The sequence below is a fragment of the Prinia subflava genome, unplaced genomic scaffold (genome assembly GCF_021018805.1).
Source record: "Prinia subflava isolate CZ2003 ecotype Zambia unplaced genomic scaffold, Cam_Psub_1.2 scaffold_73_NEW, whole genome shotgun sequence".
In the NCBI taxonomy this organism is placed as follows: Eukaryota; Metazoa; Chordata; class Aves; order Passeriformes; family Cisticolidae; genus Prinia; species Prinia subflava.
The window spans coordinates 36,174-58,310 of record NW_026961080.1 but is presented as its reverse complement, the minus strand read 5'-3'; the positions used below and the strand labels follow the sequence as shown (position 1 = coordinate 58,310).

The window sequence follows — 22,137 nt, the reverse complement described above, 5'->3', positions numbered from 1 at the left end:
AGAGAAAAGAATTATTCTGTAGCACATACTGTGATGGGAGGGAAAGCAACCCTTAGAAGAACTAATTCTGCCATCTCTCCTAGAATTGATCTGACCACTGGAAGCAAAAATGTGGAAGCTAATATCAAGATGTTCCAGTGCAAAAACATTGTCAAACTCCATGGAATTAAACATTAACCATGGGTTCAGATATGATGAATATTGATAAGAGTCTGAAGTAAAGAAATGGGAGCAGAGGGGTTCAAACAGTGAATACAAAGAGTTGCTTCCACTTCATAATAAACTAACAAACAGTGGTGTGACTTCTTATTGGAGTTCTATTCTGTTACTTGATATTACAGTTGCTTCAGCTGGGACTTTTGAAGAAAAATATGTCTGTCTTTTTTAGTCAAGTGTGAGCTGAGGAAAATGAAGTACAACAAGTCTAAGCTTGACAAAAAAGTCTACAGAGTTAATGTGGCAAAATAATATTGGACATGTAAGCAAATCACAGGCAGTTAACCAGGCAGATTGGACACCAGAAGAATCATTTTAACGATTCATTTTAATCATTTTAATATTAAACTGTTCTCTCATGCCTTTGAAGATTAAAGTGTTGTAAAGGTATACACCTTTTTTTGAATAAGCATTTAGTAACACATGAGAGTTTTTCTTTCTTTGCAGACAGAAATGGCCTGTTGGAGCCCATGTTTCCATGGATTCTCCACAGAGAGAGAGGAGCGCAGGGGTTGAACTAAAGCCTTTAGAGAAATTAGAATATATTAAGCCATGTATACATAAAGCAGAGGTTTAAGCTTTAACTTTAAGAAAATACACTCCAAATACCTAACTGTTAGCATAGAGTTCAGTTTCAGGCTTAGTGATATAATTTTAGACATAACAAAAATATAGTAGAGTACTGCTCATAACTTTAGATTTCTATGCAAGTAAGATAGTTTTTTACACACAATAAGATAGAGTTTTTACATTAGTAAGATAGAGCTTTTTACGTTAGTAAGATAGAGCTTTTTATGTTGATATGCTATATGCGTAAGTTTTTGATACTGTTTTTCGTAGTTTTATGAACTTTAAGAACTGGACTTGGATTGGGTAGCTTACAAATGAGAATATGAATATGCATTTATGATTTATGGATAAAAAGCCTCTGGGTTGGGAGTGGAGGTATCATTCGATCGATTTCCAATCTATTGATCCAACCTCTACCATCCACAGCCTGAGGGAAGAGCCCTGCTGGGGAGCTGAGACTGGGATTTATAAGGTGTTGTCTATTGCAGTCTTTGCCGCTTGGGATCCGGGCCCCAGGGTCCCCCTCTGCCTTTGCAGCGCTTGCCACCAGAACTCTGCTTAGGGCTCAGGATCCCGGGACCCCTTCCTGCCACTGCGGCCCTGCTGCTGGGAACGCTGCTTGGGGACAGGAGCTGGAGCGGGAGGTTGCTTTGCTCTGAGGCTGGGATTCTGTGCTAAATTACTGTTTACCCTGGTGTTTCATCTTTCTGAAATTTTATGCTCGTAGCTGTTGTAAGACTGCTTATCCAGAACTCTTTTGCCTTCAGACCTATGCATTTATGTAATAAATAACTGCACTAACTTTAAAATGTCTTTGGACCTTTAAGATCTTTTAACCTGTAGAAATGGCCTGTTGCAATGGCTCTTGAACAGATTTCTTGTTTAAGTCCTATAACCTCCAAAAGTCATCAGCCACGATCTATATCTCCCTAGCACCAGAAGATTTTAGGTACATAACCTCAGACACAGAATGACAGCATGTGTCACCTATAAGATTGGCTAAAGTGAAAAATTTCCACGTGAATTTTTTTTTTTCCAGATATAAGTACACATCCTCACACAAGAAAAATGGTTGTGCTACCTGTCACAGATGGGAAATAAATCCCTACAAGCATTGTGAAGTAGGTCATGATGTCTGTAAAAACATAAGGAAGTCCACTCATTTTTGACTCTTCTGATCCAGCAACTGATGGCTGAGCTTTTTTCTCAACTATTGATCCTTTTTCTGAATAGGCACTCCAGAGATTATCTACAAGACGGGGGAAAAACAAGTCAGTGTCATCTCTCTGTTTCAGGATATTAACTAGTGAGAATGAATAATCCTAGGAATCAGATGCCTTTTTCTTACACAAAAATCATTACATTTCCCAGTATGATTAATACCAACTGTAACTGGTAGGTGTTCCTGTCCATGCCAGTAAAAATGCAGTAGTGTGAGATGTCCTGCAAAATCTTCTCTTCTTTTAAAGGAAAATATAGAATTAAATTCTAACATATTTGTAGAATGTACACTTACATTGCACAGGCACACAGATGTACTAGTATGAAAAAATAAGGAAACTTATCATCAGTTTCAGGGAATCTTAGTATACACTAATACTTCTTGTTCTTGTATTTTGAGGAATAATATGAAAAAGAAATGCTACTTAACAGTAATTTAGGTTCTTTGAGACCTCCTGTACAGAAAAATCCTGGATAACAGTTCAGGATTCAGCAGTTCATGGCAAAAGATTTCCATATGGTGGCAAAAGATTTCCATATGGTGACAAGAGCAGGGTAACCAGACTCCAGAAGATCACTGACAAGCAAAAAATCCCAGCAGAATATGGTCAAATTCCCAAGGAAACTAAGCATGTTTGTTTGAAGACTGATAGGTCAAAGAGCCAGTAACTTTTAAGAGCTAATATTTGTGGAAAACACTGGTTATATAAGTGATAAGATTGTGAGACCAGACCACACTGATTCTTATTTCAAAATGAGACAAGTTTTCCTATCATATGTGAGAAAATAAAGTAGATACTCTCCTAGCCTGTCAAGAAGGCAAAGGATTTTACAGCAAGGAAATAAACAATTCCTATGAACTATCAGGATGATCAAATAGCCAATTTTGAGACATCCTGAATAACTTTAGGGAATTTAAGTACAGTATTCTATGCCTTTATAATAGCAAAAAGTAACCTTGAGCACAATAGAAGATGAAGCATAAGTGGCCAAAGACAGGGTACTCATATCTGAATTTTTAAAAAAAATCTTACAATTGGTAAGCATATACAGAAGTATGCATGAGAAGCAGAAGAGAAAGCAGAACAAAGATTAAAAATAAGTATTATCTGCTAAGGAATGCTAAGTGTATTACTACAATAAAATGAAAAGGAGTAACAGACTGATCTAGAAATAAGACTGAAGCCATAAGAAGAGTTAATGAAACAAGAATACTTTAAATTTCAGGAAATTTAGACAGGATTTGATGAGTGATGTAAAATAAGACTAGATCTCCAAATTAGCATCTATCTACTCCCCATGAAACATAAGAAGGAAAACCAAAAATCAGTTTGAATTGCCAATCAAAAGCAACTTAAACTCTTAATAAGCACTCAACAGCTTGTATCCTTTATTCAGTATGACACAGGAGTGACAATGACCTGAGCACTGCAATGCACACAACTTCACTGTGTGTCCTGGTTTAGGACAAAATTAGGGGAAAATCTCCACAACTCCCTCCCCCACCACTGGGTTCGGGAGGAATTTCCTCGGAGGAAAAGTGGAAAAAACTTGTTTATTGAGAAACAACGAAAAAAAACCACTCCCCAACACAAGAAAAAACAGTCCGAGATGACAACAAATGTTTTCACCAGTCCAAGAGAGGGTGAGCAGTCTCTGCTGGGGAGGGTGCCAAAGCTTCTCTCAGGTGCAGACTCCGGGGGGTTTTCCCTTGACGTTCCCGAATCAGGGCCCGAAGCAGGTTCCGATGTCTTCAGGGAAGGGAGGAAGGAAAGAAGGGGAAAGACAAAAGCAGAAAAATGGCAAAAAGCAAGCAAAAAAAGCAGAAAGCAAGAGAGCAAAGCCAGCAAAGCAGCCTAAAGCTAGCAGCAAGCAAGCCAAAAGCAAGCAGCCGGGGAGGGGCTCAGCTATAGACAAAACAAACTGAGAACATGGGAACAGAAACACACGATTTGGGATACAAAGCATGAAAATGTCCTGTCACCCCAGGACACTGTGGAACTGTGCATGCCAGCACAAGTGGGTAAAATCAGCTTAGATATTTTGTTAAATAGAAATCACTTTCTCATTTCATAACTTGTCACAGAGAGCTTTCCTGTGCTCATTTTCCCAAAAGTGGTAATCAATCCAAGTGGACTTGAAAGTTAGGGTGAGAAAAAAGAATAACTTCTCAGAAAAGTCCAGACGTTTGGCCCTTCTAGTACCATTCCTTGATTGCTAAGGCTTCTCTAGCAGCTAACATTTAAGATTCATACACAAGAACTGGTCCAATGTATCAGATCAACATGCTACCAATATCAGAACAATGTTGATTAAAGCTATTTGCAGAACTGTATCATTTTTGTTAAGGTTATAGGCATATTTAGTCAGCCACTTGCAGAATGATTTATTATTGTTGGGACAACATTCACAGAAGGTATATAAGAGATGAGTACTTAGTGTATATGAGAACCCAACAAATAGTGCGAGGACTTAGCACACTTCCTGAGACACTCAGTCATGACATCTGAATATTCCCAGCCACAGCTCAAGAAACTTCAATGTACAGAGCCTGCAGCTCCGAAGTCTTCACACAATGCAGAACAAACATCAAATGGAAGAAAACTCTCCTTGAGAAATCTCTGCCACGAGAGCTGAAGCTTACACGAGGTATCAGAATGTGTGCTCACACTCAGCAAGTAAGACACCTAGTTTTGGCATTAGGTGTAACTAGGATTAACTAGATAGTGAAATGCTTTGTTATGGAGTAGTTCATGTTCAGAGAAATGTTAATCAGAGAACAGAAGCAGAGCACATATTTTCAAAAGCAGGAAAAGCAGTACTCAGCCTGAAATCTCCAAGAGCACTGAAACACCTGAGGTTGATGTGAAATAGTATTGATACCCAAGGACAAATGGAAGGCCATTTCTTTCATTTAAAAGTGTTTCAGGGAGACAAAGAAACTAATGACTCACGAGTAACATCTGTACATGAACAGTCGATAGCAACAACAGCAGTTGAGGCAATAAACATGGGAGTTACCTTTGAGTTCTGACAAAACTTAGTAGTTATTCACAGTTTTCCTTGAGTTCTGAAAAACTGGGGAAGCCTCAACTCAGCTTTTGTTAAAGAAAATTGTCGGAATTATTCAAATTCCTTGAGGGAAACATAAATGAAGGCAATCTGCTTGGATCAGTCCATCTGTACTTCCAACATTTTTAAAACAATCCTTACCCAAGGAATCTATAGCAGATATTGGATGAAATCTCCTCACATGGATAAAAAAAACTAGTTCAAAGGCAGAGAACAGCAGGTAAAAGTAAATGGAAATACAGCTTTGTAATGCAGAAGAGCCACCCGTAAGCTTCTACAAGAATGACCATCAGGATGTAACCAGTGCTATCCATTATACTCAAACAGCCCAAAAGTGAGAGCTAGCACCAAGATGAGAGCCTGCTGGCAATTCTCAGTCAATTCAAAGTTGCAAAAGGAAAAAGAACTGCAATGAACTTAAAAAACAAAAACCAAACCAAACCAAACCACAACAAAACCAAACCAAAACAAACAAACAAAAAACACATGACAAAATGTCGTGGTTGGGGGGGGAGGTGAATTTTTCCAGGGGGATGTGGGCAGTCCAATCAGTAATCAGCTTTTCTGCTGGCACCTGGATTGGTCACTCAGAGGTTTGGACACGCCTCTGAGGACACAAAGAGTTAAAAGCAGGAGTCTGGGGGGTTCGGCCTCTTTTCGGATCTGGGTTTTCAGCAGAGAGACGTCTCAGGCCTCCTTCCCCCGCCTGGCCACGAGGCTGGGTGGGGGAGGGGAAACACGTGGTCGGCTCAGGTAAGCCGGAGCCCCGGGGGGTGGGGGGAGAAGAGAAGGGACAGGACTGGAACTGAGCTGCCCCGTCCAGGATGGAGGGGTGGAAAACTGTGGAAGTGCCTTCTGTGTGTGCTCACCCCCCTCCTCCCCCCTCAAACTCCGAGAGAAGGTGCTCAGCCATGTGGGGGGTTGCCGAGCCTGGGAGTGCCTCCGTCTGCAGCACCCTGCCGAGAAGAAACTGTTAACCCTTGCTTGGCAGAAAGAAACTTTTCTTAGACATTGATTCTCATGACTGGTGGTTTCGGAGAGAGGGAAGCGGCCTGGGACCGAGATGATAAAGCATGATTGGAAGGAATTCGATGGAAGAATGAGAGGAGTAGCCTTGGAGCTGGACTTTTCTTGCATAATGTCAGCCATGGACTGAACTTGAGTCTCTTTTGAACATAAACTGCATTTTTGGGTGGATGCAGCTGCCCCTTGCTTTTGCTACAGTGACTGGCACGTTGAAGAGTTAGAGCGAGCAGAGAAAAAGAGGGGGAGGGTGAGGTGGTGCCCTCTGCCCTCAGGGCAGACCTGCTCCTGGAACCCCGGCCCCTGGGTGAAAAGGGGGAGAGCTTGGCATGCAGCATCCTTAAAAAGCCCTGTATGCAGTTTTGGCCTATGAGACAGCGGTGAGAGCGCTGGACATAGGAAAAAGAGAGTGTCACCTTAGCAGACTTCTCCGGGCGGTGCTATGGGTGACATGGAAACACATAAGGGGTGGACCCGTGTTTTCTGAGGAACAGTCTGTGGTGCGAGAGAGACTCCTCTCTCCCTTGCTGAATTGAAGATTAGTTTGTTTTTGAGTGGTGATTGTTTGATCTAAAACCCAAAGGTTGGTCTGTGAAGAGTGATGGGTGGGGAGGTAGAAACTGGGAGAAGAAATGTTCTAAGAAGTTTTTATTTCTGTCTTTGTGTGTGTTTAAGAGTATTTCTGTCCCTGTTCTTATGTAATTAATAAAGTTTTGGTGGGTTTTTTTTGTTTTCAAGATTTAAGCCTGCTCTGCTCTGTTCCTGATCACATCCCACAGGAGTTGTTAGAGAAAAAACATATATTCATGGGTGCACTAACATCTGGCCAGTGCCAACCCTTGACACAAAAACAAAACAAACAAACAAACAAACAACCCACCAAACCCCCAAAACTAATCAGATTCAGTGATAAAGATAATGGAACTGATGAAATTCACTCCTGGTAAGCAAAGAACAGTGACTACTGGAAAGCGTGTCTCTCACACTGAGCTTTCAGCAGACTTATGGTCTTTAGAGATCTTACCATTATTTGAGAATAAACTAGCAAAATATACTTTTATACAGGACTGCATGTTGAATGAAACATTGACAATGAATAGAACAAAAGCACAGCTTTCCAAAAGAAAAAAAATAGTACTCAGCTTGAAGCCTCCAAAAAGTAAAAGAACAATTTAAATCTTACAGGGTAGCAAAAATTATAATATACAGCTGACTTGTGAGCTGGGGCAGGAAATGCAAAATTATTTATGAAAAATTGTAGATATGCATGTGGTAAATTATAAAATTCAGAGGACAAACTCTTAGTTACTTTTCTTGTAACAAGCAAATAATTTCATTCTTCATTGAGAAAAATATTTTTTAAAAAACCCACAAATTTAGATTCAGAGAAGCCTATGTTTCATTCTGTACCTTTTAATTTATTTGTACAGTTCATATGTGATTTTTTAAACTGGAGTACTATGGCAGCAGTGATTGTCTAGGGTCTCTATGTAACATATTTATATAAATCAAACTTCATTTTAAGGGAACACAAAGGAGAGGTATCAGAGTATCCCTTCCACTCGCACAAATATTATTTGTGTGTGTGCAATCCAAATTATTACACATTTAAGATGAATCCTATGACTTGATGCAATTTGAATTCCAAGCTGCCACAAACCATACAGATGTGTAAAGAGGATAAAATCTATACACTTTGTAGACTGCTTTTCTTGAATTAAATCACTAACTTGTACATATTGGGCAACCCACAGAACTTCATTCTCATAGCACCACCTGTGAACTGGAAACAAATTCTCCCTCAGGAGAGTTTGAAAACGTATTATTGAATGGCTTATTGAAATATGTGTTCGGCATACACATTAAAAAAAAAAAAGCCGTGATAAGCAATTTACTACCTTTTTGGTTGAACAATAGCTTTTGGAAGAGTACCTATAAAATTCCAATTACCTCCAAATTAAGGCACTTGATACTAAGATTCTAAAACCAGATGAAAATTTTATAGGAAGAAGCATGCTCAAGGTAGCAATCTTTCACACAGATTAGGAGTGAAGAAATAGTGGCAGACTGGACCACTATATTATTGACCAGCCATCAGTCAATTTAATAATGTTCAAAAACTTTCAAATCACTGTGCTTTCTAACTTACCAGTTAGAACTCCACTCATTATTCCTGGAATTCCTTGAATTTCTGTTACGTTATTGAGACTAAAGTAGTCATCACAAGTAGCATTAAGCAAAGGACTGTCACAGAACAGGCGCCACAAAGGTGTAGTCCTTGTTTCATTATTGTTTTCAGTAAATTTGGCACAGACATCAAAGCTGCGTTTTGACAATGTACGGTTTCCGAGGAGACAGATACTATAAACAAGAAAAATAAAATCAATGTTCCTTCAATACAACGTGGTGAATTAAGCCATGTTTTGTCCATTAGACTTCTTCAGAAACCTCTTATTTACACTATGTATCTTAAGGCTTATACTACATCTACTAAAACAGTATAAAGTTTCTACATCTAACACTACCATCAAAAGTCTTTAAAACATGGATCAAGTATTTCTACTTTATGAAACTGGCACCTATTTAGCCTTCTGATTTGTTCTTTAGAAAGTACAATCAATTTAAGCAGCTTGACTACTAAATAACAGCAATCATGATGCATTCAGTCCTACAAGAAAGAAGTAAAATAAAGTAATATTTTATAAACTTAATTAAAAGATAAGTCTGATGAAGAAAATATAAAAGTAAGATTAAGCAAGTAAATCATGCCCTTCCTTTTCTAGCAACTAAAAACTTTACATGATCCTCAAAAATATTACAACCCAAAGGATAGGAAATAAGCCAGGAAGGTTAAACAGCAAAATTTAACAACAGTGATGCGAGTACAAATTACAAAATCCTGTATTGGGAAGCAAACTATTTCTTTCAGGAATGAAACAGAAAAGTCTGAACAGCTGTCAAAAGTAAACTCCTACCAGCACAGAATATTAAAGATCTAAGTATATTTCTTTGCTAAACTATACAAAAGATGTTTAGGATTCCAGGCTTGCTTAAAAATGGAATGATATGTATCTATGAAGACAAAAGAAGGAACATTAAATAAAACATGCAGGTTAGGCAGATACACCAGTGCAGCTTCAAGGTATTGCATCACATGGAAATTGAGCAGATTTAACAAAAAGCTTTTGGCAAAGAGATCATCTTGTCACTTGCCTTGCTTATTTTTCTTTTTAATTGCTACTGATTTAATGACTCAATAGCAGCAGAGTCAAATGATACAAACAGTGGAAACTTCTTTCAGTTTGAATCAACTGGGAGATCTTGAGGTAAACTATTTTACCACCTATACAGTGGACAAACTTAATGGAGGTTATTGATATCAAACTAACTAATCAGCTAAGTGGAAGCTGTTTTGATTGGGTTTTTTTAATGACCACCATCAGATCAGTCTTACCATTACATAAAACCGCACTTTGAGTTTCTTAATTTGAGGAAGACTCTAAATGTAAACCATTATATTTAGTGGAAAATAAACTGTATTTATGTTTCCCCCCAATATAATAAGGTTACAGTAGCAGCAACATATAAGGTTTCCAGGAACTTGGTAGTAAGTCTTACTTATGCTACATATCCACATAAACTCTCTTTTACCTATACAGGTGACAAAAAGATATTACTATTTCCCCACTGGAACTTAGTGTAAGAAACACGAGTTTTATTCAGAAATATGTTAACATGTTACTTGTAAAATCATATTACAAAACAGTCCACAAGTACTGCTCTAATGCTCAATTTATAATGTAATTACCAACACTTCAAAGTAATATTGAATTTGTAACAATCATACAGCAAAGGATAACTTACTATGAAGTGCCATGCAAGACTGAAGTTCAGCCTATTCTGATCTGTCTTAAGCAATATAATTTTGTTTCCTCTTTCACCATAAAAAGGTGCACAACAATGCAATTCACATAACTGGGTAAAGTAAAATAATGCAACTAATAACTGGAATAAAGAAGTAACTGTTATTGAGGTAAGAATTAAGTACACTGAGGGCCTTGAGAAGCAATGTGTCAGGCATACCAACAATAAAATTTAATTCAATTCAGTTTAATTTAATTTTATTTTATTTTATTTATTGGAAAGCCTTCACAAACACAAGTGGATTTAAACACTTCAATGCTTTAATTTTAAACAGGGAGAAATAAAAGTTTAAAAAATTTCTTCATAACACAGAAAGTTTAAAAGTATGTTTTTTTCATAACTGTGGTTCATAGCTCCAGTGGTTTTTTGACCTTTTTACTTTATTCTATAGGTTTTTAGTTTAAATCTTTAAATAAAACAGTTACATTTACTGTCAACAAAACCCACCTTCTTGCTCCCTAGGTGTGGATGTAACTGGTTGTGAATAACAGCCAGTAATTTTAAGCATCAAAGAACATTTTCTAGAGTTATCATATCTTATAAAAAATGAGAGAAAGGTTCAGATATGTAACTCAGAATAATAAATGAGCACATCAGTATTTAAACGACATAAATCTACCACTGAAGCCCATGTGGTTGTGTTTTGAAATTTAGCTTAAAACACAAAATGGTTACAGTAGCTATTTCATCCCCACATTTTTTTTTCTTTTAAATAACCCATACAACTTTGATATTGCACTTACGGAAAGTCAGGTGGGTCAAAAGCAGTCTTAATAACTCCAGCATATATGGCAATGATGGAAAGAATCACACAGGCAAGGAAGACCAGTGCAAGTTTGTTGACATATTTCACTCCCACAAAAACGACTATGGCCATCAGAATGATAATACATGTTCCATAGACTCTCATGTTGTTCAGCATAGCCTCTGTTTCTTTACCAATATCTGCCCCTTTAAATATAGCAGCACTTGGAGAAATATACGTCTGCAAGAGATATGGCAAACTATCATACATATAATAATAAACATTTTAATACGAAATAATTTATTAGAACTACAAAATCTATACCAGTTTTGCTTTCACAAATGAGTTTAGCCATATAATTTGGGCATTTAGGAACTGCAGAGATAAAAGAAAGAAAAAGGCGAGGGTGAAGAAAAAAAGGTTTTGAGAAAAGGATACTTTGGTCTGGCTTCATCTCTCCTGTTAAAGAGCTTCCACACCTCAAATTCATATGTCTGCCAAATGGGAAAAACCGCCAAGGAACTTGGGAGAGAAAGGAAGTAGCACACAACAAAAAGAAAAAAACCCAAACCATAAACTAGACTTCCATTGATTGAAACAAAATATGACGAACCAAACAGAAGTACAATAAATGAAAAATGTTTTCAGTATTATAGACCCTATATTATACTTCATAAAATTTTAATCTGAAGGTGCAACAGCACAATTTAGGATTGGTATAAAAAGCCTAGTCATGTGCTAAAATAAACATTTCAAACTACTGCAATTTCAAACAAAATTCTCCTAGAGATGTCTCTTAAATTTTGGTGTGTTCTACTGGAAAAGAAGTTGGAAACAGTTTATAGCACTTATACTGATAAAAGCATGTGTCTTGGTTTGAGGGGAAGTGAGTTTTCCAGGAAGTTGTAGTCAAACCAATCAGTAGTCAGGTTTGAATGTTGGCACCTGGAGTGGCTACTGAGGGGTTGGACACGCCTCTGAGAACACAAGGGGTTAAAAGCAGACTCCCAGAGGGAATTAGTTCCTCTTTTGGGTTCTGGTTTCAGCAGAGAAGCATCTTCTCTTCCTCCCCTGCCCAGCTTACAAGGCTGGGTGGGGGAGGGGAACCATGCGGCCAGGCTGAGGTAAGCCAGTGCCCCAGCGGTAGGGGGAAGAGAGTGAACGGGACTGGAGCTGAGCTGGCCCCATCCAAGATGGAGGTGTGGAGAACTGTGGAGGTGTCTTCTGTCCCATCCCCCACCCCTCCCCCAGGAGAAAGTACCCAGCTGCGTGTGGGAGTTGCAGAGCCTGTGAGTGCCTGAGCCTGCAGCCCTGCCGGGAGCCAAGAACTGTTAACTCTTTCTGAGGCAAAAAGAAAATTTTCCCAGACATTGATTCTCGTTGCTAGTAGTTTGTAAGAAGAGAGAGACACTTGGGACTGAGATGACAAAGGAAGATGAAAAGAATCCCAGAACGAGCAGTAATGAAGAGGAGTGGCTTTTGGGCTGGACTTTTCTTGCATAATGTTAGCCATAGACTGAACTTGAGTCTCTTTGGAACATAAACTGCATTTGGGTAGATGCAGCCGGCTCAACTTTGCTGCAGTGACTGACACTGTAAGAGTAGAGCAAACAGAGAAGAGAACATTTCTGTTCCTGGAAACCCTCAGCCCCAGGGGAAAGATGGGGAGAGCTCGGCATGCAAGTGTCCTTAAAAGAGCCCTATATGCAGCTTTGGCCCACGGACAGTGGTGAGAGCACTGGACATAGAAAAGAGAGTGTCACCACGGCAGACTTCTCTGGGTGGTGCCATTGGTGCCATGGAAACACATAAGGGGTAGACCTGTGTTTTCTAGGGTGCAGTCTGTGGTGCGAGAGAGACTCTTCTCTCCCTTGCTGAATTGAAGATTAGGGTTTTTTTGAGTGGTGATTGTTTGATTTAGAACCCAGGGGTTTGGTTTATGGGGTGTAAGGAGTGGAAAAGGGGGGTAAGAGAAGAAATGTTCTGGGAGGTTTTCATTTCTGGTTTTGTGTGTTTAAGTTCTTTTTTCTTTTCTATTTCTGTTCTTATGTAGTTTAATAAAGTCTTAATAAAGTTTTTTTCTGTTTTCAAGTTCTAGGCCTGCTCTGCTCTGTTCTTGATCACATCCCACAGTAGTTGTTAGGAAAAAACACATATTCATGGGTGCATTAGCATCTGGCCAGTGCCAACCCATGATCGCATGTGAGAAGACAACTTGATCTGTACTTCTGAGACATTGGTGTACTACATTACATAACAATACCTATATTCCTTCTTCTAGCACCCTTAAAAAATTCCTCTCTGCTCAGCTACTAGGGCTTGAATATTAGGGCTTGAGGCAACTCTAGCCCTTAAAAAAACCCAGCTAAAATGCTATTTTTCAATAATATCATTTCTAAAAGCAGGAAGAAACTTTGAACAGGAGGCTACCATGATACATTTATAAGCAAAATTCAAAATAGACATAGATAATTATTTACCAGAATTTTCTTAGATTAAATTTAGGTTTAGTAAATTAATATTTACTAGAATGCTGGAAGAGATAAAAATTGTCACATCATTATGGAAGAAAAAGAAAGCAAACTAAAAAATTATAACAGACAGAGTATATATTGTTAGAAAACCCTACACTGACATTGCAGAAGTTTCAGGCTCTTTGTGGAGGTACTCCAGAAGATTTTCTTTTGGATTTTGTTGCCCTGTGTTCACAGCCTTTGCCAGGGAAAACCATAACTAGATGATTGATTTCTGTTTCCCTAGACAGTCCAAGTTCCAGTGGAGGAAAAAAAAAACAATATTCATTCCTTGTGGCTATGTCAGGGGTCTATTCTGAGGTCAGATACCCTGGGCAGTATTTTACTTCAATTCTGTAGCTGAACCCTGTACATTTTTATTAGCAACACAAACCTAGCATGACTCTCTAACTGGGAGAACAGTGCACCAAATTCAACCCACAATTCAACATGTGTTCATGTTACTACTCTAGACCAGATGACAAGCTAGATCAGATCACACAAGCAAGCATTAGTGAAGACCATCTCTAATTTCAACTTTAAAAAGCCTAGATTTGATGACATGGATCATAGTAAGTAACAGGAAAGAATTCTGAAGTATCTCCTGTGCATATCTTCAGTTTCTGATATGATAACCAATTATTGGCCCCCTTTGGATGAAGCAAAGCCATTATAGACAGGCCACTGCCATACAGACAGCCTTCCACAGCATCTTTGCAAATATACGAGAATTCAAAGCCAGTAGTTTGGAAATGAGTAAGTGGGATAGATTATTATTGCCTTGTCGGAGATATGCCCTTCATGTTCTTCACAACTTTTCATTGGGCAGCAGCAAGTTACCCTGGTAATGCTTGCCTGATCTAGGCTTGCAGACTATAATTTGGAAAGAGCAGATTTCAGCTTGATGCCTACATTATGTAGAATAAATATACATCAAATAGGGTTTAATTTATTTTTCTATTACTGATAAGAATTTAACTTCCTCAAATAGTCACAAGTAGAGCAAGAATAAATGTCAACATCCTGAAAATGTAGTATCAAAACATTAACGATCACCAAACTAGAATGCATTGTAGACCATTAAGAACATTCATCAGCAATATCCCCAAACAGCCCAAATACATTTAGTCTTAATAGAAACTAGTACTTACCAATAAAATTTCAATGGTACCAAGAATGTACATTGCTCCTGCAAAGGTTGTGCCTAAGTAGAAACAAAGTCCCACTGCTCCACCAAACTCTGGCCCTAAAGATCTTGAAATCATGTAGTAAGAGCCTCCAGCTGTGAAATTAACAAAACAAACAAACAAAACAAAACCTCCATGCCTCCAAACAGAGAACAAAAAATTGAATCATTCAATCAACATAATCAAGGTAACCACTGGATGTGTCTCCACCAACATGCTCATGCCAAGACTATAATCAATGTCTATACTATACAGACAGTTAAAATGTACATCTCAAGATTAATATCCCCATGTGGAACAGAAATTGAAGACCAAAGAAATAAGAGGAAAAATTCTACAAGCTAAACAGAAGTAAAATAGGAAAGGATATACAGGTATAAAAAGATGTGAATTTTTAGCTTCTAACCTTAAGCTGTTCCCCATCAAACAATAAATTTCCAAAATAATTGCTTTATGAGACAAGGAGAAAACATAGTATTTTCTACTGATTCTTTTTATTTTCTGTATATGAAACCATTACCACTCTCACTATAGATCACATTTTTTTTAGTACAGTTTAATGGGTAGGGATTGCTTTTTCTTGTCCACTAATATACTAGCAGAGGGGTTCAAACAGTGTATACAAAGGGATGCTTCCACTTCATAATAAACTAACAAATAATGCTGTGACTTCTTATTGGAATTCTATTCTTTTACTTGATATTACAATTACTTTACTTTGACCCTGAGTTCTTCAATTCTTCTCACTCTTATTTCCCATATGTATGTATCATCTTTCTTTTAGTCATAAACTACACCACCACCACCCTATTTCCATTGCACTATTTGCCTTTTAATAAGGGTCTAAATTTCAAGCACCTCATCTCTTTCTTTGAGAATGTCAACCAACTCCCTCAGGGCATACTCCTCTCTGGTTGCCTCTCCATCTACTCTTAAATTCATTATATTTGTCCTGCTTGTGAGAAGAAGACAAGAGAAAGGATGTATGTAACTTTAAATAACATACATCAATGTGCAGAGTCTGTAGCTGTTTTTCATAGAATCATTAATGTAGGAAAAGACCTCCAAGATCATTCGTTAAGTCCTATCATTGACCTAACACTACCAGGTCCATCACTACACCCTGTCCTTAGGCACCACACCTACTTGTTCTTTGAACACTTCCAAGGATGGTGATTACCATTTGCCTAGGCAGCCTGTTCCACAGGCTTCAGTGTTTTTAGTATGAATGAATGAGAAACTAACAAAGATCTTATGATGCATCACCAATTGTTTTACTAAATACAATGCTCTTGCATATGAAGACAAAAGAAAGGATCCTGCTGCTCAGGTCTCCTTCAATCCTAGGTTCTTATCTGTGCTTTCTGCCTTCTCCATATATTCCAGGACAAGTATCATTTCTCCAAGAAACTGACACCAGCAACAACAAAGTGAAAATTAAGACCTGCCTCATGTAAGAGCTGCAAGCTTCACAGTCTGTGACAGATGTTAAACAAAACTTTTATGATGAATTTTAAAAATATGAGGGGGAAAAGAGAAGAATATTTTAGTTATTCACACACTGATTAGAATAACTCCATTTTATTACAAAACACAAGTATTTTAAACAAAATTGCCTATTGTATTTTTATTTCATATATGGCACTGTATCCATGAAATTCAATTACAATTATTCAACATCCTACACAAATTCTTTTACTTTTGCTCAACAACTTCAGTTTAAGTTCATTAGATAAACTGTTCAGACTTCATACCAATGCTTGAACACCAGAACTACCAATTATTGTGCTGAGAAACTAGAAAGGGTAAGAGCTTCAAGGGCTAACTGATTTTGCAACTAAAAAAAATCCTCTTACTTTATGAAGCCGAATCAATTTATCAACCTATCCTGAAAATTTAAGAAGGTAGGCAGAACCTAGAGTATTTATACAGAAAAATATTTCTGACATGAGACCAGTTACTATTCTTGCAGAAGATAAGACAACTAACTCCAGTGTTTAGATGGAATGTAGGCAAATTCAGGAGAGAAAAAAGTAGTAGCCTTATTTGTAAAGATATTCACTTTGCGTGAAGACCAGTCTCCATTAATTCAAATTACATCATCTTATCTTTGATTAAAACAGATCAAATGATTGATGACAAAGATGTGCTGCAGACTGTAATTCCTAGATGGCCCAGTTAAATACTGCATCTCACATTAAAAAGTTATTTATAAAATCAATTAAAAAAAATGTGTATTTGACACAAAAGCATTACTTCTGACATTTGAGAATTGCAAGAATTTCTTATCCCACATTTAAACTACCATCATTTGAGAATTTGCCATATAAGATAAAATTATTCATTACCTGGAACTACACCATTTGTTGCTATAGCACTCATTGAAATTGCAGTTAGCATAGTCTGTGAAAAGATGAAATAGAAGAAATGTAAAATATTAGAGTTTTGGAGGGTTTTTTTGTAAACACTGGGCAAAACAGCAGTCAAATGGAACTAGATGATTTTTCTTTTAACCAAGATGTTTAATTTGGGTTATCCATTCAACTCAAGTACTCAACTTTTCAACAGAAGATTTACTTAACTTAGATATTTGACACAGTCTTTAAAAAAGAACTGGAAGAATACAGACCACAAGTTAAACAATACTTAAAATAGTATGTTCATTATTACAATTAAAAAGTAGTGAAAACTAATTGTAACACTGTGTTATAGGTTAACACAGTTTAGGTTTTAGTTAAAGAATAATATAGACTATTGCCTTGTCAAGACTTTAGGTTTCTTTAGAAAAGCCAAAGACTTATCAAAACTAGTTCTTGTTATGATAATATTTAGTAGTGGTCTCACATTCTAAAAAATTACTTTATGGATTCAATGCTGTGGTTTGATTTGTAGTTTACTATTCTGTTTGTCTGAAGTTGTAAAAAGCAGAAAAGTTCAGATTTCAAAGGAAAGAATGAAATATTTGCTAAAGGCTAATTTAATAAAACTCACATAATACTTCAAACAAAAGCTTACTTTGATCAACTCAAAGGAATGTCCATACAGGTTAGACTGACACATGACACTCCCTGCTTAAATACACAAGCCATTTCTCTCAGTTCAACCCTATTGGTTAAATATCAGCACAATTTAACCAATGTGATTAAATATGGTTATTTTTCCCTGATACTCAGATATTAGAAGGTATCAGTACTCTTCCAAAAGCAGATTTGACCAAGAGTAAAAAAAAGAAGTAAAATAAGTTTAACTTACACAAGCACAACACATGAACACAATGATGAAAGACTCAAGAACTCCAGCTGTTCCTACAATCCATGTTAAGCGCAGGAAAAGGATGACTCCCAAGATGTTTTGCAAACAGGGAAGATACACACCAATAAAAGTGCCCATTTGTGGACCCTGGAAATAAAGTGAGAACATCAACTCCTTTGCACTAAAAAATATAAATCCATAAGCACTTTATTCCTCAAACACTTATCACAAATGCTACATGAAGAAATATCAAGTGAAATTGAATGGTAGCTTCAGAGTGTCCAGCTTTGCAAATATTCACATACTATTTATGAAGAAAAATTCCTGAAAAGAGAGAAAACTATTTGTGGTTCCAAACTCTCTTGTTTCACAGGAATTAGGATGAAACCTTGATAGGGATTGGATGCCCTTTGCCTGTTGATTATAACACTTCACAAACTTTTTCTGAAATACCAGTTACAGGTTAATGTTACATGTTGAAGATAAATTACTGCCATAATCAAAATATCATTTATATTCTGCAAAATCTCATCACAAATTGCCACACAGCTGGCACAAAAAAATTATATTCAATAGTATTTTCAATTTTTAGAAAAAACAAGACAAGGTATTTAGACAGAACAAGAAGTAATGCAAAGCTGACTACAATTTCTTTTTTCAAAAACTGTAAAACCTGTCACAACATAGTATCTATGTATTTTTTATTTACTAACAATCATCATACGCCAAGACAAACACAATATCATTCAGGCTTCATCACTAAAGTTTCAGCCTTCTACACTTCTGAAGAGAAATTAGGCTTTGAAATACTCTAGTCAGAATCAACAGTTATACACAGTAGCTTTCCAGTTACTTAAGATGATCTTAAATCACAGCTTGGGCTGTGAAAAATGGTAACCGATTTAAATAAATAAGCAAGCATTGATGCTTTAGAAGTTATCAAAATTATTAAGAAATTTCCAAGTACTTATAAGGAAACACAGAATGCCATTTAGACTATATTTTTTGTTTTCAGCATCTTGGGCAATATCCATGCAGAGCATCAACACTACTGTCTCAATCACACCATTAAAAATGCTACTCTGACAGGCTACTATTTAACTATCACAATTTCAGAAATGAAATTAAGACACATACATAAAAATTGTGTTATCAGGCCACCACATGGCACACAAACAAGATCAAGTGCAAGTGAGCACACAATGTTCATATGGCTAGTCAGCTTCAGAGGCAGTAATATGGTGCTGCATTGACAAAAACCTCTACACAGCAGCTGAATGGACAACAGGGTTCACACTAAGGAAAGTGTGAGAAGATCAGTGTTACTTTTCTCACATCTGAAGTTTATCTTCAGATGAGATGAAAAAAATATAGCTCAAGCACAACTAGACAAACAAAGAAAGCACAGTCATGAACAAATGTTGGATAAGCAAAAAGTTAAACAAACAGCTGGACTTTATTCCTGACCCTTGCCCACTGTCCGAGTACCAACGCCCACACAAAAGCTCCCTTCCAGTCAAATGAGCTGCCCTTCTAAGCTTATTTTCAGAAATATGTTCATCTCTGTCTTTTCTGCTCTGTGTTCAATTTTCCTTTTACTCATTCTCATGCTCATTTTTTTTTCTTCATAGCTCAGCATATAAATTCAGTAGCAGCACTCCTTCTCCTACATTAAGACAGGTGACTCCCAGCATTGATCATTCCCAGCAGCTACCTTAATTTTCTAAGTTTCAGTCACCATGCAGCTCATCAACCCTCCTTTGCCTGTAAGTTCTTATACTCTGTCAGGTCACATGCTTTGATCCAAGCATTCTCCTTCCAAAACCCCTGCTCACAGAGGGATCAACCCAACATGCCACTGCAGACTCCAACTGTTGTACACATTCCACTTCTACAGACACAGAGATGCTCACTTTGGGTATCCAGTAGACAGACAACCCTTGATGAATTCAGTCCACTTCTATCAAGAGAATTTAGCAATGTGCCAAGCTGAGCATATACCTTCCTCTCTCCCAAGTAAAATATTTTTGATGTTTGCAATGAAGTGTTTTCCTGGAACGCATCCATTAAGTTTTAAAAATACTTATTCCAACACACAAACCCAAGACAGCTACTAAAAAAAACCTACTACCACATTAAGAGGTACAAATATGCTTATAGATTTAAAAGAGTGACCTGTTTCATCTCAATTTTGCCTTAATATAACTACCTAAAAACCTAGGCAGTTAAAATATATTAATAGACTTGCAAAAAATCCCACTGTATGCTCACTAGAGGTAGGTAACAGGTACTGATGCTTGCACAAGTTCACAAGGAAGAAGTAAAGAAAGAAAGAAGAAACTGAGTATACATCATGTTTCAGATCCTAGCTTTGCATATATTTCATCTAGGGGTTTTACAGCAAAGTATCGCTAAAATATGCTGACAAGAACATCAAATTAACACAAGTCCTGCTGCAAATGCTTCAGTTGTAAACATGGTATTACAAATCTTACTCCCATTTTTAAGTGTTGATATATTCTCTTTTCAGGTTGAAAAATGAACCGTTTATAGCTAGCTTTATATCTTTGTCTTGATAAATTATTAGAAATCTAAATACCTTGACTTCCTTTCGTTTGCTGTCTTCATCTGCTTCATGTTCCACCACTCCTTGAGTCAGATTAGTGTAGTTAGCTAGTTTATTCAGAAGAGATGATACCATGGGATTACTATCCATTTCTTCCTGTTGGGTTTTGAAGAATACTATATTTATTAAACTGATTTTTTAAAGTCATCATTTTATGATACTACTTCAAACACATACTCAACAGGTCAGCCCTTATTCAGCCAAATAAAAAAAATTAGCATGACAAAATACCAGTCAGCTTTCAACCAACAAGAAAGTTCTATTCTTTCTAGAAGTTTAACTCTACATGGCTATGTTACACAATTTCTTCCATATTTTTACACTATCTTGCAATATACAGCTCGAATATAAGGAAAACCTAGAAAAGACCACTGTAATTTCAAAACTATTTTTATCACAACACAGTCTTTAGTGGATTGTACTGGTAGGGTTGAGTCATTAGGGTGCTTCTCTAGCATCTTGCTTGTTTTTAGAGTGACTTCAAATGATTTCTCCAGTACGAAAATATTAAAGTATTTCTCTGAAGTCTACTACTGCATCCTTACATATTTTATCTTACACCAGGCATACTACTTCCAAAGTGTTAACTTGTTGAAAATATATACTATATATATAATACATAACATAAAATTGCACATATGTAATAGCACCTGACACAGAAGTCAGCCCATCTTTCTTTAGCCAATTATCTGCTGCCAAAAAAAGCCAAAACAGATAATAAAATCCAGAAGAATATACAACACAAGAATTCCAAGAAAAGTGGATCCAAGAGAATTCAATTAAATACAAAAAATTGAACACTGGAAAGAAGACAAACACAGACAAGAAGTAAAGTATCTCTGCCTGGGAGATTAGGTAACGATAATGGCCATAAAAGTCAAACTTCTTTTTAACAGTTTATACAACTCTAGCATCTGAAAACATGAGAAAAACAAGACTGTAGGAAAACTTACTTGAAACATACATAGTATAAAAAAAAGATTTACCACAACAGCACCAGTGGTAATAAAGTCTCTAGAAGGCTTTCAATGTGATACTGGTAACAGAAATGTCTGTAATTTGAGATATGTAAAAGTAATGGATTTATATCAGCTGACTGAATCTAAGCCAAGATTCAAAATAACAGATTTGGGACAAAAAGCAGCTATGGCCAAATTATCATCACTGAGGAATACAGCAACTAATTTGAACCACATAAGGTTTTTGAAATGCCTTTATGGAATAGAGCTTGAAGGAGAGAAATTCAATGACAGAACTTTATTACCATCATTCCTGTCAAAAAATACTAAGATATTGCATACATGACAAAAAGATAATTAATGATCAACACTACTTCAATCCTTAGTACAATTTTCTCTAAAACAGTGAAAAATAGGAATTATACATTATTTGGATCATGCACAGAGTGTAATGAAAGACCATGTCCTCTGTGCAAAGATATTGAAAGGAAGAAGAGAGAAATGTAAGAAAACAACAAGAAAACATTGAGAAGAATGCAACAGTAGGGTGGCTAAACAATGTTGGAAGCATCTTGTTTTTATTAATAGCAAGCATCAGAGCAAGACCAGTTGATGCTGCTAGAGCAGAACTAAGGTTTTCACTAGAAATACTACTTAATTGCAAAAGTGGCCCTTAAAAGTACTAACTTAATATACTTTTTTCACTAACTGATTGTAATCATGCAGTTGATTAAAAAAGTATGAACGTCCATTATAAAGTAGATATTTACATTAGAAATTGCTATGGTGTGTGCTCTACACTGTAGTTGGACAATACAACTAAGTCATG

The 22,137-nt window shown here is 36.8% G+C and overlaps 1 protein-coding gene across 3 annotated transcripts in view; it reads right to left on the bottom strand.

Annotated features, from left to right (window-relative positions):
- The window catches only part of LOC134546434 (solute carrier family 12 member 7-like), a 72,825-nt gene that overhangs the window by 33,492 nt on the left and 17,196 nt on the right, over positions 1-22,137 (bottom strand). For 2 of the 3 annotated variants that reach the window (XM_063389237.1, XM_063389238.1), the window contains exons 3-9: positions 20,323-20,445; positions 17,724-17,870; positions 16,820-16,874; positions 14,436-14,566; positions 10,770-11,011; positions 8,252-8,463; positions 1,868-2,035 (exon numbers count right to left, since the gene is read on the bottom strand). In XM_063389237.1, the coding sequence (XP_063245307.1) occupies positions 1,868-2,035; positions 8,252-8,463; positions 10,770-11,011; positions 14,436-14,566; positions 16,820-16,874; positions 17,724-17,870; positions 20,323-20,445 (1,078 nt within the window). The remainder of the gene's footprint in view (positions 1-1,867; positions 2,036-8,251; positions 8,464-10,769; positions 11,012-14,435; positions 14,567-16,819; positions 16,875-17,723; positions 17,871-20,322; positions 20,446-22,137) is intronic. The other variant, XM_063389239.1, reaches the window with a different exon arrangement.